This window comes from Colossoma macropomum, unplaced genomic scaffold (genome assembly GCF_904425465.1).
Source record: "Colossoma macropomum unplaced genomic scaffold, Colossoma_macropomum, whole genome shotgun sequence".
Taxonomy (NCBI): domain Eukaryota; kingdom Metazoa; phylum Chordata; class Actinopteri; order Characiformes; family Serrasalmidae; genus Colossoma; species Colossoma macropomum.
Window position 1 is genome coordinate 4,840,064 of NW_023494797.1, and position 21,170 is coordinate 4,861,233.

At 37.8% G+C, this 21,170-nt stretch overlaps 1 protein-coding gene and 1 long non-coding RNA gene across 9 annotated transcripts in view; one reads left to right on the forward strand and one right to left on the reverse strand.

The window, feature by feature from the left end:
* The first annotated feature begins 1,024 nt into the window (after positions 1-1,024).
* Positions 1,025-21,170, forward strand: part of LOC118817417 (arylamine N-acetyltransferase, pineal gland isozyme NAT-10-like) — a 51,794-nt gene continuing 31,648 nt past the window's right edge. For 2 of the 8 annotated variants that reach the window (XR_005008011.1, XM_036584094.1), the window contains exons 1-2: positions 1,025-1,126; positions 1,311-1,358. Coding sequence is in view for 1 of the 8 variants with exons in the window: in XM_036584093.1 (XP_036439986.1) it covers positions 10,415-10,428 (14 nt within the window). In the remaining 7 variants the exon portion in view is untranslated. Of the gene's footprint in view, positions 1,127-1,310; positions 1,359-10,309; positions 10,429-10,530; positions 10,640-10,993; positions 11,472-21,170 lie in introns of those variants that run through there. The other 6 variants (XM_036584095.1, XM_036584097.1, XM_036584096.1 and 3 more) reach the window with 5 other exon arrangements.
* On the reverse strand, positions 13,053-15,603 carry LOC118817419. Its single transcript, XR_005008013.1, has 3 exons — positions 15,534-15,603; positions 13,722-13,808; positions 13,053-13,208 (listed from the first exon to the last, which is right to left on the reverse strand). It is a non-coding gene; the product is annotated as an uncharacterized LOC118817419 (long non-coding RNA).

Consider the following 21,170-nt stretch of genomic DNA (forward strand, 5'->3'; position numbering starts at 1 on the left):
AGAAGCAACCCAATTTGGATAAATCCAAAACTGATTTAATTCAACTGTATAAGATCTATTAGATTTTTCCACTAAATCTTATTAGGAGGCAGTGCGCATGTGCAATAGTAACAGGAAACGCATCATCAACCAGGAAATTGCTTCAGCTGGCATGATGGACATGAAATAGCTCTTTTTATTTTTAAGTAAAAATACATCCTTTGTTATTCAGTGCAACTGCAATGAATATTAGCATGGCATGAAGTGACTGACTTGCATTATGGTTAGCATTTGAGCTGCACCTCAATGGGAATGTTGTGCACATAAACATTTGCTTTAATTAGTAGTTTAGTTGCGAGTGAACAGAAATTCTAAAGCAGGGAATTTGATCACAGCTGAAATATATAAAGTTATGTTTATTTCTTTCACATTAGACTTTAAAGTTTACATGTGTCTTGTTTGCGTCAGTAAATACTGTTTAATACAGTTTGGACTACAATAAATGTTTGTGAATTTATTGTCATTCAATACATTTACACTAAGTAATTGTGCTGTGAATACAGAAGGTACTATTAACTCTTTAGAAATACATAAATGTGATGTTAAAGAATTGCATAAATCCTACAAATACTTCTAATTTAAATGTCATTTAATTCATTCAGGTTTATTGAAAATGATGGAGAAACAAATTATAATACATTTTTTTTACATTGGATTAATGTATTTAAATTGAATGGAAAATTGACGTAATTAAAATACATAAGTTTTAACTTTTGGGCTTAAATATTTTTTTGAGTGTACATTTGGTGAAAGCTTTGTCTGGTTTACGTATTTTTTTTGTTGCTACTTGTGTAGCCCTTAGCTGACTAAGTAGCAAACTAGTAGTGTGAAGTCCTGCATATCAGTTAACCTGTTCTTATTCTTTTTATTTGATAAATGATAACATAAAAACTAAAATCCAATCAGCTCCAGGAAAATGTATTGTGATATAATTTATCATAATAGGGATGAGTATGGTCACCAACCCTTAGGTCCAAAGGTTAACGTCTTCTCTTACCCAACCATTCACACTTCCCTGTTTGCCTTCTTTCTGCTGAATTCCTACACCTTAGCCGGAACGACCACTCTCCCTGATTTCCATTCCAAGGTAGATTGTGTGACACCACCAAGATGCGTGAAAATTCTAAGTCAATTTTGTGTAATGTAATTGTCAAAACGTGCAGCATTTAGCTTTACAGAAATGTGTAGAGAAAGTGACATTGGATAGACTGCAGCAAACCTTATATTTAGTCATTTAGGCCATTTGGCTTTTAATAGCATTTCTTTCTCAGGGGGACAGTAAGGCCACCTGACCAGGCAGAAAGCCGAGCACCACTTTGGTAAGTATTGCGTAGATTGTCATGGCAGTACTACTTTTAATCTAAATGCTAACAGCAGTACTACTTTGTGCAGTTGACGAAAGGCAGCATTTCATTTAGTTGTTTTATAATGAGTATTTATTTTAACAGTAATGGTAATTTTAATATACAACTGAGGAAAGTATGTCCAGTCCTGACTTTATCTAGGTTATATTGCATGAAGGCTGAGCACATGATTGTGCTACTTTAGACCTCCAGTGGCAGCTCCTCTTTCTTCACTGTTAATGCTCAAAGTACATGCACCTCAGGTCAGCTCAGCTTGCAGTGAGAGATTCAGAATATTATTGGCTATAATTACATGGTACATTTTGTTAGTCCAGATTTATGAACTCAGACAACCTTGTCTTCCACCCATGTATCACTTTAAGGTTTTATTTTCAAAACTCTTCCAAGGTAGAAGGTGGACCACCTATAGCTTTGTCTGTCAGTGGTTTATAAGACAAGGAGTCGTGTGGGTTTGAGCCAGCAGTCATCCCTTTACATGTTCATCACTAAAGGTTCATGGATGGGGAGCTAAGCCTGTATGGGGGGGTGGAGTCTGTGGTCATTGTCCCCAAAGAGAATTTTTTTAATTTATTTGTATTGAAAATGGACTTTCAGAGTAAAAAAGGCTTAGCTTTCACTTTCCCTACTCATAAAAACAGGACCATGAGCATTTTCACAACTTAACTCAATTTTAACCTGGCTTCCTTACCTTTGAAGTGTAATGTTGGCAGTTTTTTAGAATCAAGGTTGACAGCATCTAGATTCACAAATTGGTATATTACTACTGCAGTAAAAGATATAATTTGTTAAACACTTACACTTACTTGCTGTCTAAGCATTCCCCTCAACATCAGGAGATTCTGAGTTTGAACCACATTGATGCCACAGCCATCCATAAGGGGGAGCCCAAGTAGAGAAAATGCCTGGTGGTGGTCTTTACCAGAGAACTAGTAGAGAGAAGAATTACCACTCTGGAATGTCTTTGAGGTTTCTCAAATGCTAGAGGGCACTCCCGAGCGACTCCAAAATGAAAGGGTTAAGATGAAGCATTTGAGCAAAATCATAGTTTATAAATGCTTAAACATTTTTAATGTAAAATAATACATTAATTTACTGAACATAAAACAGCACAAAACATTTTAACACTGCTGTAATATTTTTAGGAGGCTTTGAACTCCAGTTACAGGAGTTTAAAACAGTGCCTCATGTAGGTTCATGATGTCAGTGAGCACAAACAGCCAATGAGCTGCTCCGCTCCCTAGCCAATCGGCACCCAGTAGCAGTAATGCTAGCGTCCTGCTGCCGAAAACCTGTTTGCTGTAGAAAAAAGAAAACATACAAGTACGTTTTCTTTGCTGTTTTAGTAAGAAACATGCATCTATTTTCTAAAATTAAAGGAAGGTTCTGGGCAAGTGATTAGAAACTATTTTACTTTTTCATTGTTAGCCATTTAGCTCCATTTATTCCCATTCATTGAGGACTTGCTCACAGTGCCCTCTGGCAGCGTGGGTGTATCCAGTAGGACAATATGGTCTCCCTACAACCTGTTTTACAAAAACAATTTAAAAACTCAATGTTTATACCTCGCAATTCTACTCAGTCCAGCAGAGTAAAGCGGGAATATGCAACCTTTTGTTGCTAATGTAGACTTTCCTGCTCCCATTCCTTAGCCTACGTGTCTCCACTCGTATTGGGGAAGAAGTGATTGTGTCTTTTTAAATTGGGGTGAAATCGCACAGTGTATTCTTAGTGGGAATATACCAATATAACTCTTTGCTTTTTGAGCAGGGCCTCTGCCAGCTGCAGTTAGTTAGAGTGGCAGTGTACACTTATCTCACACGGTTTCAGAGGGTATCGGAATCTTGGTATCGGTACATTTTCATGAGTATGAGTAAATGAGCAGTTTTTGCCCAATACCCGATATCAGTATTGGTATTGATGCATCCCTATCCATAACCATCTGGTTTGGTTCGTCCACCTCACAAGAATGAGCCAAACTCCAGTGCATAATCGGGACAGTGGAGAGCATTATCAAATGTAGTCTACCAAAGCTTCAGAACATCTACAGCAGGGTGATGAAGTGCGCTCTCAAACTGACCCCTCTCATTGTGGACATCACCTCTTCCAGCCACTGCCCTCTGGTGGAAGATTCAGACAGACTTTTTCCCCAGAGCTGTAGCACTCATCAACTGCTGCACCATTTAAGGTGGAATGGAAAATTTGAACAAGAAGCTGAGGAATAAGCAGATGATTTCAGCCTTGTAACAAATCTGCAGTGTGCTAGATAATGTTAGACAATGTTAGCCCTACAAGGTACATGATGATTCATGTCAAATGCTGACAGGATACTTTATACTGTTACTTTATACACTTCGCGATGTCGACAAAGAAACTTACAGCAAACGTAACTCAAAAAGTTTGTCAGACAGCTAAGCTTGCTGAATTAGATGATTTTGGGGGGATTTTGGGGGTGTGACATGATAAAGGTTGTCCTCATAAGCTGCTAGTATAGCATTAGCAAGATAAGGTTAGCTAGTTTGAGTACATATGGGATGTGGAGAAAGCCACTTTCTGGAAGAAAGCCTTGAAGTCAAACTTCTATTTGCATATTCATAGATCTGCACATACTGAATGAAGGCAAAGGTGTGGAGTCACATCTAAGCAACTTTTAAGACATTAAAAAAGGATTTATTTCTTGGTTGAGCTTCAAAATATGTTCTATCGATGCCTGGAAAATGAAAATTGTCTTCCTTTTGACTTTCAAATCAGTGTCTTCAAAAAGACTAGCGTGTCAAAAACCATAAAATACCTCAGATAGTGGATGAGAAGTATTCAGATGTCTACTCAGCAATCACAATCTAAAATGTATGAACACTAGAATCCCACTGGGTTGTGGTTCTCAACCCACCTCTTAGAGAGCAACTTTACTGCAAAGTTTAGTTTATGCATCTAAGAGCTGGCATCTCTGTCACAAACAACTTTATAGCTTTGGCAAAGCTATGTAAAACAACATAGCTTAGACTCTAGCACCAAACAATAATACATTTGCAAATTGGACCAGTGCATTCCTGTGTTCAAGAAAAACTGTACAAGCAAAACAGACAAAGTATACAGTGGTAAAAATCTTGTTGTGATTGAGGCTGTAATATCAAATGTACCCAGGTACATAATGAATACTTAAGTGTTTCTCATTTTCCAGATTTTAAAAACTGCTATACGTAGTATTAATGTCAGTGAGGGATTCTCTGTCTTTGGTACCACTTGCAGTTTAAGCCAATAACAATTTAGCAAATCTTTTACTGTTTCAAGTGAAGATAAAGTCACCAAGTACATCACCAGTAAGTGCACTGGAACATGGACTAGATTGGTATGTCAATGTGTTGATTGCAATTTTTAGAATTATTTCTTTGTCAAGAGTTTATTATACGGTAACATAAGTAAATTAGGAGGTTAATACTAGCACTATTAGCATTAATGCAAGCTTCATTACTTGCTTATATTTTCCCACTTGGCAGACGAAAATATAAGCTTTGTTTGAATCTACTCATGTAGACCCATGAGTTCTGTATGTTCCCATTTTGGTAATTTCTTGTTTTAAAATAAAACACCCTTATAAAGTAAATACCGCTTCACAAAGTTGTGAAGTTATCAACCTGGGAAGATCAGTTTGAAACTGGCTTTATAGTTTTCCAAAATCTTAGTTAATTAATTCTCAGGATTAGTACAAAATCCTGTTGTACTCATGCAGCACCACTGTATACAGTGTTATTCACCCAGAAGTAAGTTCTTCTGTTGTAATTTCTCTAATAAAAATCAAATCTGGAAAGTTGTATTACATTACAGCTATGAGCTGTGTGTTTAAGATCAGTTATTTAATTGAAGATCTTAATTAACTGATAAGGCAAGCTATGGGTCATAGCCCACCACTGACTGATCTATGAACCAAACCAACAAAGGAAAAAAGAGGAAGCTCTTGTTGGCAACCACCTTGCTGTGAATGTCTTTTCCTCCCGAGTTGCTGCAAAACTGGAGTCTTGGAATTTAAGGACGAACAGGATGACAACCAGGTAGATCCAGGCACAGACAGCTCACTCAGGGTACCAAGATAATAAACAGAGGACGAAATCTCTGAGGGGTAAAAACTCTGAATAACGGGACTGAAGCTTTCCACGCAACCAGCAGTCGGCAAGTAGCCAAGACATCTACATTAAGCCAGATACTACAATGATGACTCCTCAACTCCTCTGAATGCAGCGATTATTTTCAATGCTGCCCCACCCCCCGGTCATAGTTATAATGAAGTATTTCATGTTGTTACATGATTACAAGACTGCATAAAGACAGACTGGCATGATCCCGGCAAGTGAGCAATAATCTACAACCTCATTTCCAAAAAAGTTGGGACGCTTTGCAAAATGTAAATAAAAACAAAATCTTGAACCCAACTTCTTGGATGTCAGTAGCCAGCATCAGCCTGAAAGCAAACCAGACCATTGAAATAGTTAAAACAAACATATTCACTTTGCCAATGTATTCTAACATTTCCAAAAACACAAAGTAATATCACCAAAGGATAGAATGAAACACCAAAATATTAAGAGAACCTAAAAAAGAGTACATGGGTGTATACCGAATACATAAATGAATAAAAGATGAGTAAATAAAGGATAGGTAAATACATGGATTAATAGGCCATTGCAAGCAACCAGCTGGTTATCCCATGATGTATATCTTCCACCCTAGTAACTTTTCGTTATGTAGAGGGGCCAGACAAGGGCTGAGGAGAGGTCACCAGTTCGTTACTTAGCCCTAATTAATTCCTGGAGCTGGTGCAACACAGCAAGTCACATGAAAATTGCTTTTGGTTGTAGGAGTTTCAACTTGTAACACAGGAAAATATCCCAAAATATTAGTATTTTCCACATGTTCATTCCTAAGTGCCCTTAATTGATCCATTATTTTCGTAAAATTACCTTCTGCTGCTGTATGTATTGGGTTGTAACTAAAACATTTATCCATGAAAAGAACACAGAAACCCTTATCAGGTGCTTTCATAATGTAAATTGCAAACCGATTTTGTAATGCCATACGAAAAGTAGCATCTAATTGCTGATCAAACAATTCTAAGGCTTTGATGGTGTAATTCATGAACCTTGATTATACCAAATATAATTTATCCACTTGGCATTTCATGATGTTTGAATACTTGGTAAAAACACTGATAAACCTCCTAAGCTCGCATCTGACCTGGCTTTAAACTCTGGTGGTACATTAATAGGAACACCTACCCAATTTAGTGTTGGTTTGTTTTCTTGCCAAATAAGGTCTCTCTTATGTCTAATTGTTAGTTCTCCCCATGCAAATATAAGAAAATTCCCACTAAGAGTAACCGGACTACAACATCCTACCCAATTATCTGATAGGGATTGTAGTAATTCCTTTCCTTCTTTGCAAATCCAAAATATGTCTGCTACAAGGTTAGATCCTACAGTAAAGTCTATGTCAAAAGTAACATTCCCTTTATTCTTTATTTGAATAGTGGCATTTGACTTTCTATCACATCTGGTAGCAATGTTATTAACCTCATTACCTTCTTCTAGACAAAAACAAAATGGAAAATTCAATCTGCCATCCCTTTGGGCTTAAACTATCCAGTAAACAAAGTAAGGCACAAATTGTAACACTTTCCCAGCATGGCTACTATAGTTGGTGCATGTTTAGAATGGCATGCTATACAATGTTCATCAGCATTGGTTTCAACAGTCTAGCGCAAGTAATGATACTGCATGTTTTGAGCTGTGACAGCATACCCTGTGACAACCATTCCTTTTTCTTCAGAATTAGTTTCATCTAAGGTGTCTTCTATAATTTCTCATCCTATTTTCATCATCTCATGGGCCTTCCATTTATGAACAACAACTCTTCTGGAACTCTTAATTGTCTCATAACAGATGATCGGTTCACACTTATATCCTTAACTCACACCTTGCTCCTACTGTCATTCTTATAGGAACTCTACATTGATCAGCTTTTGGAATCCCTATTCCTCTTATTCTCCCTTTAATGTCTTTTAAATAGGCTTTGGTACCTGTGCTCCTATATTTACATAGGAATCACCTGCTCGCAGTCAATGATTATTTCTAAGAAGTAGCAAAAGAAATAACACACATTGTAGCCCTTTGTTTTTCCTGCTAGGTATAATACTTGGTCCAACATAATTAGGCTCTTGAGTACAATTGGAAATACCTGGAAACCATTGACAATAGCGAGATTGATTTGTTACTGTCCGTTCACGCAACACCTTAAATTCATTTGGTGTCCCACGCAATCCTTGACAAACTTTTTGGCTGGTAATTGCACAGTACCGTTCACAGTGCACACCATTAGTCCAGTTATAAGTTCCAGGTTTGGCACACAAGAGAGTATTCTGGTTCCGCTCTTTTCATCCGCTCATGAAAGCACTGATTGTGTGCACGTGTGTCATTTTCCAAACAGTCGGTTTTGTACAACATGCACACTGTCAGTCCCAGCAAAACACAAGTGATGAAAAAAGCAAATGACAACAACATCAGGAGGTTGACAATTGTGTTTCACGTTTCATCAGTTCAGTCATCCATGTCATCACTGTCCATCTGCGCCTGTGGTGTCTCTCGGCAGGCTTGGGCTCTTGTTCTTGGTCTGAAAGTTCCACTAGGTCCAGGCTCTTGGGAGTCATCATCCTCGTGGACGTGTTCTTCTTGTTGTGCTGGAGGTTGTTCAGTTGCTGGTCTCAGTGTAGGTAGTGCTCTGGAACAGTGCTTTCAATGAACCCACACCTTTTGTCCATCCACTTTAACTGCAGTTGGAGTTGCTAGGACTACCTTGAAAGGACCCTCACGTCTTGATTCTGTCTAGCCTCTTTTGAAGACCCTTTTATAGACATAGTCTCCAGGCAGCACTTGTTTCAGCTCTTCTTGTCTAATATCTGAGTTTCTTCCCTCAGTGGCATCTTTCACATCATTAAAGATTTCTCTAATGATCTTACTCAGACATTTTACATATTTGTGTAACTCAACTTGCAATTGCTCGAGTCGAGGACCTCTAGTAGGTCCTCGGAGATATGTCACAGGCATGGGGCGCCCTGTGAGTATTTCATGAGGGGTCAAATGAGAGGTTAGTAGTCATTCTCATGCTTATTAAAGCTAATGGTAGAGCATTTAGCCAATTAATTTTCTGTCTGCTTGCTGCACACAGCTTAGCAATTGTAGCCTTAAGAACTCCATTTTGACATTCAACTATGCCCTGTGATTGTTGAGGATATACACATCTCAATCTACGTTTGATTCTCAGTACCTTTGTGATTATGTCAATAACTTTCTTAACAACGTGTTGGCCATTGTCAAAACTAATTTTATCCGGTATGCCAAATCAGGGTATAAGTTCTCTTAACAGAAATTTGGTAGATTAATTTGGTGGATTCCTGCGTCCTCTTTTGCAGTAGGTTGAGCTTCTGTCCATGTCTGTAACCATGAATACGTAATGATATTTTCCTACTGGTTTTATCATGTCAACATAGTCCATCACTGTGTGTCTGAATGGACCATCTGGTATGGAAATATGTGCTAATGGTGCAGTGAATGATTTTGTATATTTATGTTTTGTGCAAGGTACGCATCTACTCAAATATTCATTTATGGCTGGAACCAAGTATGGAGACCACCAATCTTGCTTAATCAATTTAACTACTTCCTTTCGATTGACATGTACTGGTTAGAATATTTAATAATTTCAATGGAGCTACATAGAGATCATTTGGACCGTACCAAATGTCATGAATGCAAATTGCTCCCCTTTTCCTCCAATTATGTTTCCAGTACATGGCAGTCGTTTCTTGTAATTCTTTCAAGCTAGTTAAATCTGCAACAAACTGAGGTTCTTCATTGTTTGCTTTCAATAAATCTCAGCCTAACCGTTGTAGGTCACCTACTGGACACTGAAGGACTGCTGAAGCGGCATCTTTGGTTTGCTGATCAATAAAGTTATTTCATCTAGTGATCAGTGAATCATCTGTCTTATGCCCTGCACATTTTACTATGGCTACTTTTGAAGGAAGCTGAATAGCCCTTAATAATTCTGATATCACTTCCCCTTGTAAAATTTGTGTCCCATCTGTTCTTACGAACCCTCATTGTGCCCAAATTGGTCCAAAAATGTGGCACACCCCACAGGAATACAACGACTCAGTAAAAATTTAAACTGGTTCCCCCTTGGCTAATTGGCAAGCTGTAGTTAGTGCGTTTATTTCAGCTAACTGTGCTGAACAGGGTTGTGGGACACTAGCCTTAAATATTTTTATGTAGAAAATGAGCCTGTCTCCTAGTTTTCGCATACTGCTGCAGTCATATCTTCAGAATTTTTTCTGTATTTCTCTTTATACAACTTTTTTTTGTATGGCCACACTTTCAGACAAAACACACAGACAAACATTAAACATTTATCTCTTAGCACTTTTCTCTATAGCATGCTTTTTTCTCTCTCTCTTTATCTCTCTTTATCATCTCTTTATTTCTCTCTATTTTCTATTTCTCTGACACGCTTTTTCTCTTCTCTCTTCAACGTTTTATGAATTTTACTACTCTTGTCCGTTTTCCTGTATGGATTTTAACATTTTATCCTTTTTATATTATAATTTTTTACATTTTATCCTTTTTATTTATTTTCAAATTTGATTCTTTTTATATTTTTCAGTTTTCCTCCTTCTTATAAATTTTCCTATTTAACATTTTCCCCCTTCCAAACTCAGCCTGCAGCTCTCCTTCTGTTATTGCTATATGTAACGGGTAAGAGCTAAGAGGACTGGGAGAGTATAAACTATGGGGCACTAGGATCCAGCAGCTGCAGCTAATACAACGGCAGTGAGACCCGGCAGCACTGCAGCTAACTGAGGGACAGTAGGACCCAGCGGCATGGCAGTTCTTACACACTAACGCCGTTTCACTTTATTAAGCTCACCTGTGGCTCACTTGAGTTTGTAGCTCGTGGCGCGTGCGTGCATGGAAAAAACGTGGTGAGTTTGGCGTCCTTGTTGTTTTAAACTAAATTGGTTTGCTGGAAAGGACATGTTTACGAGTCCTTCTCAAGCTAAAACTGGGTGCTACGTTTGTTTTAGTTCCCCTGTCCTGTGAGACTGGTGTGCCTGCAGGGAAAAGGAGAGGATATTCTGTCTCAGAAAGGTTACAGTTGCCTTCTGCCGTCGAGGCGTTTGAAGCTTGAGTTTGGTAAGCAAGCACTGTGCACAGTATGCACTTTTATGATTGTAGCACTGTTACTTGTCTAGTTTATGCTGTATGCAGTGTAAATACCTGAAACCTGTTCTCAGGTGACTCCAACAAGAGTTTAATAAGTAAGCTTTTTAAACACGTTTAGGTGATGTTACTTTTAGTTTGCTTTATTTAAAATAAAATTTGTATTTTATAAGCTGTGAATTGTGGTTTCTGGGTGCCCATAATAGGTTTTATGTGACTAGTGGCTGTGTCTGATACTATTGGAGTAGGTTAAGTGTTGGTTTCTTTTTAGTTTATTTTGATTTGGTTAGTTATTTATTTTTCTCTGTAATGTGATGTTTATTGTAGAATCTTCATGACGGTTCACTGTGCTTCTGGGACGCTGGGAGGGTATCAGGTGGTAGATAGCTGCTGCTGTTATAGGGGCAGTTAAACTACACAGGTATGAGATGTACTGTGGTGTCATAGGCAGTTGCCCAAGTTGGAAGCCTGAATGGAGGTTCTAATAGTTTTTAGTTTCTCCTTTTAATAGGAGCATGTACGTAGCTTTTTTGCTTTGTTTTTATTTTGCCTGACAAATTGCTTTATGGTTTTGTTTCTTTATGGTTCTGAAATTTGCATTCTGGATGTCATTTCTTTTGTTTAGTTTGGCCTGCTATTACAGCTGGGGTTTAAATAATAACTTTGTAATCTTTTTGTCTTTTTAAATTAGAATTATACATACACTCAAAGACTCTTTGAATTTGCTTAATTTGTTTTCGTCAAAGTGTTGCACGAAATTAAATTATCTACATTCAGATATATAATTTGAGTAACATTTACTCATTACCTATAAGCAATGTCAGCTTAACTATATTTTGCAGGATTTACTTGAATAACTAACATGAATCATGTTCTTTCTACTTAAGCAAATTATGTAGATTGTAGATTTACTCATTGCTTGTAAGTTTTGTCAGCTTAATTATATTTTGTAAAATTTCCTTGGTGGAATTTTAACTAAATTTAATCATGTTCATGCTATTTCATTAAATTATGTAGTTTGTTAAATGACTTTTTGGTTAACTCTTTAGTGTACTAAATTCTGATGTATTTCCAAATAGTTACTCATTGTTTATTATGTACAAGAGCTTAATTATATCACAGATCATTTATTAATGTACAATTCTAAATGCTAATTTTCACAAATTAAACTTCAACTACACTTATTAATGTTCCATCTATTTAAACACCTGGACAAGACAATGACTATCATGACAATAAAAAAAAATAGTGACTTCATTAAGGTACATCAAATGCACATGCATATTAGGATCAACTAAAATACACATTTGCTTTACCACTGTAGAAAAACACTGAATATTAAGTAATAAAACAAGACTGTACACAACATGAAGCAGTGTAGTAAAAAATAGACTAAATACTTCTCTAAAAGTGCACAGGTATCAATACATTATTGCTTGTCTTGCAGGCAACACAAGCTAAAATGCAACTTTACATACAATAAGCTTCAAACAGAACACTGCAATTATAAACATCCATCCATCATCATCTAAACCGCTTATCCTTCTGGGTCGCGGTGGGGTGCTGGAGCCTATCCCAGCTGTCATCGGGCGGAAGGCAGGATACACCCTGGACAGGTCGCCAGTCCATCGCAGGCAATTATAAACACATTCACCTAAATGTGTGTGCCTTTAATCACAATTAAGTCTTAAGTAATGGCCCAGAAATTGTGAAACAATTAAGTAACATTCAGTAATTATGTAATGATAACACCAACCTTAAGTGCAACTTTACAACAGCAGATATTTAAAATAGAACAGCACAATAATACAGTATTAAATGTTATGACTTTATACAATATCCAATTGTCATCAATGATCAAAATAATGCCCTGGAAATAGGTGCCTACAGAGTACAGCCTTCTTGTCAAAGCACTGCCTCTAGTTAGCACAACCTTATTTTGCTTGTTAGACTATGCAAATTTAGGGTGAAAATTAAGAGCTCAAACTGTTCAAAAGGCTACTTTGTGCAGTTTTAGCAGAAAAGACTCCTAAAATTTAACTGTGTGCTGTTTTAAGACAAATTGTTCTTAAACATGACCAGGATCTTGACATGTTGTATAGAAAATCATTGAAATGTCATTGAATTTTTAAGAGATGTTGACAAATACAGCCATTCTTGTTTCATGTGACTTAAGCGTTGTTCAAAAGTCCATTGCTTTTCAATCAAAGCAGAAGCTAGTGTGAAAAGTTCCATATATTTCCAGAACAGACAGCCTACTTTGACTATCCCAAGATTTTGTTCTCCAAACCAAGAATATTAGGGGAGAGCTTTGCACCATCCTTTGGCATGAGGAATGTACAAATTCATAGCAGCATTTCCACCCGTTCCACCCGTTACTCCAAGCATTACTGCAGTCTGGTGCAACTGATTTGATGTTTCCTACAATAATGTTTCCATCAGCGTCACCATCTTCATATTCTCCAAGAGCTCCACCCTCTTCTGATGACATGTCCATTTCAGTGCTGTGCTGGTCTCTCAATATGTCTTCACCATGAATGTCCTACAAATTAAATCTTGTTATTAATACTAAACTTCATTGTTCTCTTGCTCCATAAAGAGTTCAGTTTATTTCTCATTTGAGCTCTTTTAAATACTTCCAGGCACCTCCTGACAGGTGTGTTTTTTTTTTTTTTTTTAAATATCAAATACTTATTTTATGATGAATCTAAATAAAATCAGCCCCCATCTCCCCAAAACTCCATTCAATGGTAAAATACACATTACAAAATGGATACTTCTAGTTCACCCTTCTCACACTGGCACCTACAATCTGTGGTTGGTGCTAACATACTAACACACCACGCCGCGTTTCGATTTGGATTTACTATACAGATGGGAGGGGGCTGATTTTTATTAAGTAAATGTTATTAGCAATTGATATAAGAACTGAGGTGCCTGGAAGACACACAGCGTTTAGAAGAGCACAAATATGAAATAAGATGAATTTACCTTAGTTAGAAATTAGAACTGAATTAGAATGATGGTGATGTACTTAGGTCACATACTGACTTACCATGTATTCCTTGATAAGAAATCCATCATTCAGGTGTGGACAAAGAGCTTTTATGATGGCTTCTCTTTTACGGTGGACATTCTTCGCCTGCACATATTGATTGCACTTGTTAGAATATACCTTCAACTGTTTAAAGAAAAAAAAAATGGTACATTAACTTGACAAGCATACAAGGAACACATATGAACATCAAAATCCTGATCATCTTAGAGACTGAAAAATGATTACTAATTTGAACAATAAAACAAATAAATAAAAAGTAGCTTTACAAGACAAATAGCCTCATAGTTAAATATCAAATCTGGATCATAAAAATGCACTTAGCAGAGACTTAGAACATGCCACAGAATCCTTCCCTGTCTAGGGTTTGTGCGTTATTGAGCATCAAAATCAATGTATAACAATTACTTCTACCACTTGGAACTTGAAGACCATAATGTTTAACATAAATACAGCTTGACTAAACATAAGGTAAACCCCATTTTGGTAACAATGACAGGAGTCACATAAGCAAAATACATTTGTGAGTGTGTGTGTCTGCACCATCTTATATACAAAATGACATTCTGATTATAGTAATGATTAATGACAGTCTGCTGTTATACGGCCAAACATAAACCTCTTTTCCACTACAGGGCTGAACAGTTATCATTAGCTTGCTAATTAACAAGATAACGGATTCTATTATAACAATCTCTACTGACAATTCTGATGGAGCAAAGTCGAGCGATTGGTGTTGAAGGAACAGAAAGCTGAAATTAATGTTAAACCTGCTTCATGGTGCTTGTAGCCTACTAGCTAAGTTAGCCAGCTAGCTGCTAACACTAACGTTTGCTTAGCTAACTGACGCTAGCTAGCCGCGCTAACGGTATCAGAGTCCATGCTGGAACAACACACTGCAAACTGGGTTCATCGAACAGAGCATTAAGTGTTAAATGGACAAACGCTGAAATTAAACCAGGTAGCTGATGTCTGTAACCTACTAGCTGCTAACGCTATGTTTGCTAAGCTAACGCTAGCTACAATAGCGTTAGCAGGCTCCATATCCAAACCCCAGGCTTGGTGGAGCTAGCTAGCTATTGGCTAGCTAACAAAGGCTGAAATTGCATGGGTCTGTGGACACCAGGCCCCCAAATATCAAATCCAAAATCAAAGGCGAAGCGAGCACAGCGTCCTCCGCGGGAAAAGATTACAGGTCACGTCAAGGACACAAAACTAGCTAATGCTAGCTAGGTTTGTTCACTTCGAATATGTGTTGAACTGAGCCCCTCACAAACTTACGCTATGCTACTCGTCCCTTGACTGTACGTTTTCATCAAAGTTATATCCAATGCTGCGTTGTGTGCATCTACAACCATCTAAACACTATTTTACCGTGTACCTGTGTGATGACACAGCAGCTAAACACACTCGTCTGCAGTGAACTGCAGAAAATGGCGCCGTTACTTAGTTAACCTAGCTAGGCTAGGTCCACAGTAACGTCAGCTAACGGTTGTGTTCAAACTTGGTGAGGACCTCAAGTGACCTCAACATGACAGATACTTATGAAGGACACATTATATTAAAACACTGACCTTTACAATTAAAACACTGATCAGCTTTAGTAAGTTTAGTGATTATTTGACTGAGTATCGTTATGTGTTCTTTGAATATGCGTCGGTTTAAACTAGCCTTGCTAGCTAAGCTAGCGGATTTTAAGCCCTGCTAAGTCCTCCCTTAACCTTACGTTTTTGACAATATTTTTCTGCGTAAATGTCATGAACATGTTAGATGTCCATAATGACAAACAATAGACAATATACAATCTCCTACCTTGTGAATGTAAGAGGACAGAATTTCCTCAGGTCAGCCAAATCTTCCCGGAGACGAGGTGTAGAAAGTGACATTTTTCATATGTGCAGTTTACTGGTTTTCAACATTGCTTATTATTATTTAGTTGAAGCAAAAACACATTTAAATTCAGAAACATGCACAATTTTATTATGTAAAATTTACTAAGGGCCAAGTTCATTTTTTTCAGTGTACATAGTCTTCCTCATTGCAACCTACCATTTCCCTTGTTGATACAGCTTAAACCCATTGGTATATAGAGTGAGTCTGGTGTAGGGATTGTGGATTTGTGTTTTTGTTGTGGTTTATTTACTGGGTTGCTTGGGTGTTTTTTGTTGTCACTTGAGGTGGAGTGCTTGCTTTAAAATCCAGTGGGTATTCCTTAAACGCTTGGGAATCATTGAAGGTTGTACTAACCATATAAGTATGTTTAAGACTTTAATGATGGAACCTGATTGCAATTAAGCTTTTTTATGTTATTCTATTGTACATCTGCCCTCTGATGTCCATTTATTTGAACAGACCTCGTGGGGAAAATAATAAATGGTGTAAGTGTCCATTCTTTATATAATTTTTAACTGCAACTGTTGCTTTCATCCCTTAATTGAGTGGCGTAGTCGGATATTTTGGGCTTATAAGGGGGCTAGCGCCGCCGCTCGCACCCACATATAAGTCACAGCTACAAAGTTACAGTTCTCATAAATTACTATTACATTGCAACCGAATGGCCCCTTGAACAAAAGCTTGCCCCCCACTTTACAGTAATCCTTCAACTGCTTACCTTAAAATGTGCACACTGTAGGTGAAAAAGGTCAGATTTTTGCACACAGAGACGGTAGCAGATAAGCAGGTGTCACGGCAGCGTCAGGTTCTTTTCTGATTCCCTTTGACGGGCCACCAGTAATTACGTCGGGACCAAGGGCTATCACCTTCACCCCAGGCCTCTGACATATTATTCAAACTGAAATCTTTCAATACTGGCTAAACACTAAATTCTCAAAAGATGTCAAAAAGGAAAGAGTCTTCAGCCGCTGAGTTCGTGGAAAGAGAAAAAGGCTTCTTTTTTTCAGCATTCAGATGGCGGGTCTCCGGAGACCGACAGCGCAAATACAGTGTACTGTCTGCCCTTATATACCCTTATCTGAGGTTACTAGTCCCCATTCAAAAACTTCCCCATCACTTGGTCTCTCTTAAGTTCGCTTTTGCACCAGTTTATCTGATCCGACAATGCCCTACTTGACAACATATCATAGAGACCCATATGAGTTCACTGAGAGTGCACCTGCAAGTAAGGTCATCTAAGTTCATCTGCTTTGGAAAGCCCCTGAATGGGCAGGCTGTGGCCTAATGCATCATATATTGCCTCTTAGTGAGACATTAATATTCCCTTTTAGCCAATGCTTATCTATTAGATTATTGATTATATTTCTAACCTTTTTTACTCATTGAGGATGTATTTATTCAAAATTCCCCATCAGTGTCTCCAGGACTAGGGTTGGGGAAACGCTGAGTTAGGGCCGGTGTCCAGTACAGTTTGGTGATTTTCTCTCAACACGCCTGCTAAACTTGGAAAACCACTAAACTGTGCAGGACTTCAGGCCTCCAGGACTGGAATTCGCCACGCTGGAGCTAAAGGGCTCTCGAACCTATGACAATCCATATGTTATGTTTGCGTTATCCCAGCTCCCAAGATAACTTGACCAAGCCATTAAATAACACAGAGCACCAGATACAGGTGTTCTGGGACCAAAGTTAGAGCAAAAATGTATCTGAGAACCCATAACGTTTTCCTGCTGTATCTTCACAAGCCATTTTTTCCGAAATGTCTCGTCCTCAGGAAGAAAATGAAAACTCACTACTGAATTGTATCTTGATGAAACAGAGTAGAGTGGCACAGAACAATGCTCTGAAGCACGTCTATCACACTTCTTGAAAAACTCATATCAATATCAATATTAATATTTGTTAAACTTTTCACAGATGCCATTAAATAAGCCACTGAAAACCTAGGCAGGAAGTAAAAGTGCTGGTAAAACCCAAGGAGGAAGTACGTCACAGCTTCTCATGCGCATAGCGAATTTTGGATCTGATTACTTGTAGTGTGCATGTAAACAGAGATTTTTCCATCAGATTGTTGAATAGAGTGTGCATATAAACACACAGCCACGTAAAATGACAGAGCGGGGTCAGCGGATGCTGAGGCGCAGAGTGCGCAGAGCAACTTTCTGCAGAGTCAAATGCTACGGACCTCTAAACTTCATGTGGCCTTCAGATTAGCTCAAGAACAGCGTAGAGAGCTTCATGGAATGGGTTTCCATGGCCGAGCACCTGCATCCAAGCATTCTATTAGATCCATTAGAGCAGTGGAGACGTGTTCTCTGGAGTGACAAATCACACTTCTCTGTCTGGCAATCCGATGGACGAGTCTGGGTTTGTCAGTTGCCAGGAGAACGGTACTTGTCTGACTACGTTGTGCCAAGTGTAAAGTTTGGTGGAGGGGGGATTATGGTGTGGGGCTGTTTTTCAGGAGTTGGGCTCGGCCACTTAGTTCCAGTGAAAGGAACTCTTAATGCTTCAGCACCAAGAGATTTTGGACAATTTCATGCTCCCAACTTTGTGGGAACAGTTTGGGGATGGCCCCTTCCTGTTCCAACATGACTGCGCACCAGTGCGCATGGATGAGCAAATTTGGTGCGGAAGAACTTGACTGGCCTGCACAGAGTCCTGACCTCAACCCAATAGAACACCTCTGGGATGAATTAGAGCGGAGACTGTGAGCCAGGCCTTCTCGTCTGACCTCACAAATACGCTTCTGGAAGAATGGTCAAAAATTCCCATAAACACACTCCTAAACCTTGTGGAAAGCCTTCCCAGAAGAGTTGAAGCAGTTATAGCTGCAAAGGGTGGGCTGACATCATATTAAACCCTATGGATTAAGAATGAGATGTCACTCAAGCACGCGTGTGAAGGCAGGCGGGCGAATGCTTTTGGCAGTATAGTGTATATGATTAAAGAGTGCATGGGTAGTAGTACAAAAATAATTTTAGAACTCTTATTGTATTTTTAGGTTTCAGTTTGGCAGCACACTAGTATACTTAAATTATATCATAAGAATAGCCTAGTATATATATAGCATGACTTAAATATATATCAAAGACAAATGAACAATGATTCAGGAAAAATTAGTGGTTCCAAAATAACTTCAGTATATAACTATTGAAGCACTACTTATGTTTACTTTTTCACAAGGGGAAGTCATGTTATAAAATTTAAGATAGTGTACGCTGACATCCTACTGATGCGATGTGATTTTGTTGGTTAGAGCCACATTTCATAAAAATTGTATTATACAGTTAACATCAAATTAGCCCAAGGAAGATCATTTTAAAGCTGTTTTGAAGTGTACTTGTATTTTATATTTACACATTCAATATAGCCAGGCATCACATTTATCACTAATAATAATAATATGCTGCTAATACAGAATATTTCATTGTGAGCATTATTTCAGGCACACTTCGTTGAAGTATAGGTTCACCTAACACCTAAATAACACATTGTTAAATACCTTTTTAAAGTATAGTATAAAATAAGCACAGTTCATTGTAAGCAATTTTTCAACACACAACTAATCTTTTTCAAGTATATTTTATTGAAACACAGGTTTAATGCAGAAATATACTTTTTCAGGTATACTTCATTTAAAGCACATGTAACACAGAAGTAAATGCTCTTTTTGTGAAAGTTTAGTTTAAGCATAAAGCACAGTTCATTGTAAGCAAAGTTTGATGAAGCACTATTTCAAAACAAAAGTAACAATTTAATTGAAGTATGTTTTAAACACAGACTAACACATGCTCCAAGGAGGCACTTTGCAAAAGTATAGTTTTATCATAAAATAAGCGCAGTATATATTTTTTTCTGAAATATAGCATCAGTGCCAAATTAGCGCACACAAGTGAAGTATACTTTTTCAAGAATGTAACTGCAGCACCATTCAAGGTGGAATGAAAAAATCTGAACAAGAAATTGGAGAAAAAGAAGCTGACTTCAGCTTCTCTGAGTCGAAAAGGGATGAGGAGGTTGCTCTGTTTCTGCTTGACACATAGGTAACTAACTTTCCTTTGCTATTTCACAAAACTAATAGGTCAGTATTGTTGTATCCCATTTGCTAAAGTTTGTAAGCAAACGTTAGTTATGTTACTCGCTGTGTTGTTGTTTGCTCTAACATTGTATGACAAATACCATGATATAATGTTTATGAAGGGTTTTATAGCCACGAAGACCTAAAAAAAAAAAGTTTGCTAGCTCAGTGTTGTTTCACTTTGGCAATGCACGTCCATGAATTTGGAGGGTGGAGCTTCTGAAGGTGCACTGAAGGGAGGGGTGCAGCTATTTGTTTTACTGTTGAGTTCAAATATTGAGTCTTTCTCCAGAATTACTGACTCTGCCTTTTAACAATAAGATAATTTTGGAAAATCAGGACATCCAGTTCATTAATAGCCCCTGACTATTTGTAATGGGTGTGTTAAAGCGGTAAGAACACTAAATGTTCAGAACCAGTGTTCCTCCAACAGTACTGCGAGCCTTTGTCTGAAGCCAGTAACAATGTCACTAACGTTGTTGTTTATAAGCTCTCCTTGTCAGTCAAGAATCACTTCCACATAATCATTTTGGGTAGAACTATCCTTGGGTTGGTTAGTGAGTGTTAATGTCACTTATACTATAGCAGCTGTAATGCTATATATATATATGTGTATATATATATATATATATATATACACACACACACACAATCTCAATGATACTCTTCTTTCAGTTCACTTACAGCACACTATTAATTTTAGGTCTAACCTAACACAGCAAAGTAAATTGCACAAGTCATTTGACAAAGACAAACATTATGATGGAGGTATATGGGCCTAGGTATGAAATACTAAAACATCTGAGCTGAAAGTGCACTTCAAGTACAGTAATCTTGCCTTAAATTTCAGTAAAACCATGTCGGTAACAGGTTTAAGTTAAACCTCAGTAAAACCAGATAAACGGCACCATCTAGTGGCAGATTTTATTTATTTATTTTTTTTAATTGACAGTAGTTGGGTTTAGTTTAAACCGCAAGTGAGCTTTAAACTGCTGCTTCCGAGGACGCAGCAGTGGAGTTTATTTGCTTTTGAATTTGCATAAAATCAGAATATGCTGCCATATCCATGTGTGTATCACTCAGTATTGGACAAATGGTGCACTGTAGGCAATGGGTTTAGAAGCCAGAATTTCATAACTTGCATAGTGCGCTCTATAGTTGGAAGGAAAGCTAAATTTGAGGTTCAGCCTAGGTTTAATGCGATTTAAGGCAAAACTAAAACAGACATTTGAAGCATCTAAGACATTCAAGTGACACATTGTTTACTTGCATTTTTCTAGCGAGTCATGTAGCAAGTACTTTAAGTTAAAGCCTGTGAAAGCCTAATTGTTAGCCCCTTTGTTTTAACAAAACAAGGTTCTTATTTCATCAGTACACTCAGTGGTCCATGCGAGCAGCCTGACAGTCAAGATTATCCCATTAACAGCATAAGGATTTTTAATGATGTGACACAGCAATACAGTATTTAATTGTTG